The sequence below is a fragment of the Entamoeba histolytica genome, genomic scaffold, assembly GCF_000208925.1.
Source record: "Entamoeba histolytica HM-1:IMSS scf_1104750518191 genomic scaffold, whole genome shotgun sequence".
Taxonomy (NCBI): Eukaryota; Evosea; order Mastigamoebida; family Endamoebidae; genus Entamoeba; species Entamoeba histolytica.
In genome coordinates this window covers 1-6,028 of record NW_001915239.1, presented here as the reverse complement: position 1 = coordinate 6,028, position 6,028 = coordinate 1, and the positions used below count along the sequence as shown (strand labels likewise).

The 6,028-nt window shown below is 25.7% G+C and overlaps 1 protein-coding gene across 1 annotated transcript, besides 1 other annotated feature; it reads right to left on the bottom strand.

Annotated features, from left to right (window-relative positions):
• Positions 1–3,585: part of a repeat region that runs on past the window's edge.
• A 273-nt stretch (positions 3,586–3,858) lies between these two features.
• On the bottom strand, positions 3,859–4,974 carry EHI_123950 (cysteine protease, putative; the record flags this gene model as incomplete). Its single annotated transcript, XM_001914208.1, has 1 exon — positions 3,859–4,974. One exon carries the CDS (start codon positions 4,972–4,974, stop codon positions 3,859–3,861), a length of 1,116 nt encoding a protein of 371 aa, XP_001914243.1.
• Between the last annotated feature and the right edge of the window lie 1,054 nt (positions 4,975–6,028).

The window sequence follows — 6,028 nt, the reverse complement described above, 5'->3', positions numbered from 1 at the left end:
AAGAAATTGCAGAAATAACAAGAGAAGAATTAGACAACACACAAAAAGAAAATGAAGCACAAAAACAAATAATATCAAAACAACAAGATGATATTGAAAATTTTATCTCACAGAAGGAATTAGAGAAGAAGAAAACGATGACACTTGTGATAAATACACAACCAGTACTGAGGAAAGCATCATCAGGAACGATGGAGATGAACGAAACTACTCCTATGAAAAAGACAGAAGTGGAAATCGAAGAGAAAAGCAAAGCACTGATTGTCAAAAAACAAGAGATGATAGTCAGACAAGAAATACAACAGAACAAACAAATAGAATTCTAATTGAAGTGTTGTATTGTTTTGAATTAATTTGTTAAATAAGAAATTATATAAGAAATTAAGATGGGAACAAATAGAAAGTATAATAAAAGCAATAAATATCAATGTCAATAATGAAAATGAATATATTAAATATATTAAAATGTCACATAAAATAAAAGAAAGCACTAAAAGGCACATTAAAGTGAAAATAAATGATATAATATAAAGAAGAATAGAGTGTAATTCAATAATAAAGAAAAAACATATTAAAGAATAACTCTACAGAAATTGATGAAGAATACCTTAACACTCTCATCAATAAAGTGAAAGAAATGAAAGTAGAAAAATGTTCAAACATTAATTACTACTGGAAAAGAAAAGAAGCTGACCGATTAATAATGGAAATTAATAATAGATGGATATGGTCAGGAAGCAGAATGCAGGATCTGCAAGATGATATGAAGAGGATTTCAATGATTATGCACTTTTATCTCCAAAATAAAATAATAAGAGATAAATTTGATGAAATAAAAGAAATCCTAAAGAAAATAAATAGACTAGAAGATTTGGTCAAGGGAAGGAAATGGTACAGAATAAAGTGCATCATGAAATTAAAAGAACATGATGAAGAAGGAATAAAAGTTAAAGCACTAGAAAGAATAAAATACCTAAAATATATGATGACAATGATCAAAGAAAGAATTAAATTTAATAAAGATGAAAGGGTCAGAATCAATACAAATAAAATAATGTTTGATTCTAACAAGAAAATTAGAATAAGGAAGAAACAAAAAAATGAAATATACCCAAATAACGATATTACTTTAGAATATTGGAAATCATTATATGAAACACAGGTGATATTAAATAAAGAAAATTGGAAAATAAAACAAATCACCTCGTGGAATGAAAGATATATCAATTATGATAATGTCATAATAACAATAAATGAATTAAATTTAAGTATAATGAGAATAAGTAACTGGAAAGCACCAGGAATAGACACTATATATGGGTATTATTTGAAAAGGATGTCATCATCAAGAGAAATCATTCTCAATATCTTTAATGAATGGGTGAACTTCATTCAAAACATCCCATTAGACATGGTAAGTGGAAGAACTTTATTAATCCACAAATTGATATGAATGAAGTCACTAATTATCGTCTTATCAGTTGTACAAATGTAATTATGAAAGTATTTACCTCCATATTAAAAGAAAAGATTCACAGAAGACTTAACATGAATAATGAATCATTGAAAATTAGTAAAAATCAACTGGGATGTAAGTTGCAATCTTTAGCTGCTAAAGAAGGAATAATTAATAGTTATATGTTAAAGCAGCAGAAAGAAGAAAAATACCCAAAATATGTGGAGTCATATTATGACATTAAGAAAGCATATGACACAGTAAACAACGAATGGGTTATTGAATCATTAAAATATTTTAATTATGAGTTTGTCATCATTAACATTATTGAAAGTATGATGACTAGATTGAAGATATTCATTGGCTATAAATTTAATGAATATCTAGGATGTATTAAATTAAATAGAGGAATTTTACAAAGTGATTCATTATCAAATCTACTCTTCATCATTCAGATGAATGTGATTTCTCAATTCATTGAAAAGAAATTCACAAAATCAAATCACACTTTATATATGGATGATTTGAGAATAATGACGGGAAGTAGTGAAGAAATGGGAATAATCCACAATGAAATTGATGATATAATAAGTGGAATAGGGATGGAAATGAATGAGAAAAAGTCAGGAATGGTATTAAAAAACATTAAGGAAATACCAAATGGAATGCAAAACATCCCCCTAATTGAAGGTGAGGACTTGTATAAATACTTAGGAATATGGCAGTCCGATGAAATTGATGACACCTTCAATTGTAAATCCATCAATGAAAAAATGAATCAGAAGATGGAAGAAATAAACAGTGATGAAAGTAGTAATAGAAGATATATTACTAGAATAAACACTGAAGTAATCCCTATCTTCAGATATTCAATATCAGTTGTAAATTGGAAAGTCACTAACCTAGATAAAATTGATTTGGAGATAAGAAAATATTTAAGAAAGGCAAAATACATTGGTGAAACTCCAAAGATAGGTTGTATGTCATTATAGAAGAAATGGGTGAATGATTAATAAACATAAGGGACGAATATGTTAATGAATTAGTAAGAACAATAATGTACTACTGTACCAGAGAAAGTGAAATAAGAAATAACATATTAGATAGATGGTACAGTAAGAAATGAATATGGAATAGAATTCAAAAAGCCCTAGGTCATAAAATCCCAGAAACAAAAATAGAAGAAATAATAAATGAAGGGATAGAAAAGAAAAAAGAAAAAGAAGTAGTAGAAATAAAAAAATTATTGACAAATACATCAAAAAATGGAAGTCTCATCAAATAAGTGACATTTTAGAAGATGGTTCGAGTCAAAATGAGTAGATAAAACTATTACAGTTAAAGCATGGAAGTCAATCAATATTAAAAAGAATGCATTCCTACAATTAACTAAAATGCAAGATGGAGTAATATTTTGTGGGTATAGAAAATCAAAAATAATGAAAAATGAAAGATTGAAATACTAAACACTTTGTAAAGACAAGATAGCAACAGTAGAACACATTCTACTATCTTGTATTTATCATAAAAATCACAAATAGAAAAACATGACAATATAGGCATTATAATATTGATTAATAAGAAAATAAACAGGAAATAAACAATATAAAAAACCTCCATATGAAACAATGTTCCAATATAAAGACATCACTATGATATTGAACAAACAAATAATGCCTAAAAGTGAATGACAATATCACAAAATACCATATATATGTAATAGATAAAAAGAACAAAACTAATCTAATATTTGATATGACTATTGTGGCTGATCACAATATTATTTGAGTGTAAATGAAGAAAAGAAATATGTATAAGGAATTAAAGAATAGGTTAATGAAAATAGAAAAGTTAAAAGATGTCAAAATAATTCCAGTAGTAATATCAGTCAATGAATTAATAAATAAAGAAAGTATTAAATTAATTAAAGAATTAAAAATTGAGATCGACATCGAGAAAGAAATTAAAAACCTTGTAATAAAAAACATGAAGGATGTCATGGAATACTGCTTCAATCATAACCAAACATACTCAATAAAATTGCTAGAAGAAGACTCATTGTTATTAGTCTCCCCTGAGGCAGGAACAATAGAATTTAATTCTATTAATACTTAATTAATTGCTTGTTATATTTAAATATGATATATTTTTAATTAATTTAAATTAATCAAAAAATACTTTTTGTTATAAAAACCGATTAAAATTCAAAGAAGACTCCAAAATTAGATGAAGAAAATCATTAAAAAGACGAATAAAGCCATAACAACTCCTGTTGTTTTGTTATCCTCAGGACTATTGGATGGATCACCAGATGGACTAACAATAACGCATCCAATTGGATCTTTATTATCATCACCAGCACCATCTTTAGGATTATATTCAGCAGTATCCCCAGTTCCTAATTACATTTCAACATATAAATTATTTTGAAGTTGAGAACCATCGTCATATTCATCAACGCCATTAATACCACAAAGAGTGTTCCAATCAATTTTGAAATGTCCATTCTCAACTCCCCAATCATTTCCCCAAGAGCTTCTTACCCAAAGGAATTTATGTCCATCACATTCTCCATAACCATCAACAACAACAATATGATCAGTAATTTTTCCAGTACAACTTTCAGACTTATAAATACCACCTACATATCTCAATAATGAATCAGTAACTTTCATTGCACTAATAAATCCATGATATTTATAAATAATTTCTTTTATTTCTTCCCAATTTTTATTGGCAAAGTGAGTAAATTTATTACTAGTAGCAAATTTTAATGGATAATCGATTTCTAGTGATTTACATTCATGTCTATATTTTGCACAATCTGTAACATTTTCACAATCTTTATCAGCGTCAATAAATGGATAATCATCTGCATAATAAATTCCATCTACAGAATCAAGAACATCTTCAGCAAATCCTCCTCCACATCCACCCCATGACTCGGTATTACAATCAAGCAATTGTTGGGCAGATAACATTTTTCGTTTTGGTTTATTATTATCAACTTGTTTAGTTAAATAGGCATAGATTGTTGATAAATGATGTGCTGTTGCAATTGCATAACATCCACCACATAAATTTTGGTCAATATTATTGGTTCCACAATAATTATATTCAGCTTCAGAAGTACATAATGTATAATTATCTGGAACAGCTTGTTTAAGAGTTTGTTTTGTTGAATATACTTTTTCCATTCGAATCATTTCTTGAATTCTTTTTGCACCCATTCTTCTATTACTTTGGATTATACTTGATGTTGCAAGAAGTTCATTGCTTTCCATATCTGCAAATTTATTAATTCCCATTCTATAAGAACTTCCTTTTGCATTGTGCTCTCTCATCATCTCAACATTTTGTATAAAGATAGCTTTTCTTCTTAACTCTTCAGCAACAGTCAAATACTCTTTTTTATATTCTTGTTTAAATTGCTCAAACAACTTTAGTGGATCTTCATTTAAATTAAACGAATTTCCTTCACTTCCTAATACAAGCAAAACTAAAACAACTCCTATCATAATTATATTTTTCAAGTTCTTTGTTTGCCTTTTTATATCAGAGCATTCTCATGATTCTATCATGTTATTCTTTTTTAACTCACAAAAATATGGTTTTTTCAATTTGTAACAATGTTTTCTTTTAATTATTTTATTGTATAAATTACTATATGTATTGATTATTATGTTTAAAAAAATGTTTATCCTATCATTTATTTACCCTATTTCTTGGTTTATTATCACTAAATGGCTGTTATACAATAAAAATTTTATTTTTATTACCCTTTTTAATAAATTCCTCTTTCTTTTTTATTCTTTCTATTACTTTTATTTTCCTATCGCTTTTCTTTTACTTTCCATTAACATTATAATTGGTATATTTTCATGTTTTTATTCTTAATTTAAATTAAACATCATTCATAATTTCAAATATAAAATATTTGTTCATAATTTATTGATATGTATGTATTGGTTTGTTTTTGATAGTTGTTTTGTAATTAATTATATAATAAATTTACTTATTCATGTTTACCCCTTTTTTATTTATTTTTATCGTTAAAATTTATATCATTTATTTTGATAACGTTGAAACTATTGTTATATTTATTTTCAAATTTAAAATATTAATTATTTTATGTTATTCATTTATTATCATTTCATATTTATATTTAATTATATTATTTATTATTTCATTTAATTCTATTTATCATATAATTTGTTTTCGATTATTGTTTTATAAATTTATTAATATTAAAATTATTTAATTTCATTCTTATTCTTATTTTTTATTCTCATTTCTTTCTTTTGAATATTGATTAAAACATTTCAAGTATTTCTTAATCTTGTTTGTATATCATTTGATATTAATGATATACAACAACTATATTATCTCATTCATATTTTAATTAGTATTAATAGTATTTTACTACCTATTGTTATGATATTAATACTTGTTAATGTTGTACATTCAATGAAACATTCCATATTTTATAGATGGGCAAGAAAATTAGCAAAGAAAAAATGCATCTAAATAATTTACAAAAAAGAAAAAAGATGCAAAAAAATTTGCATCCAT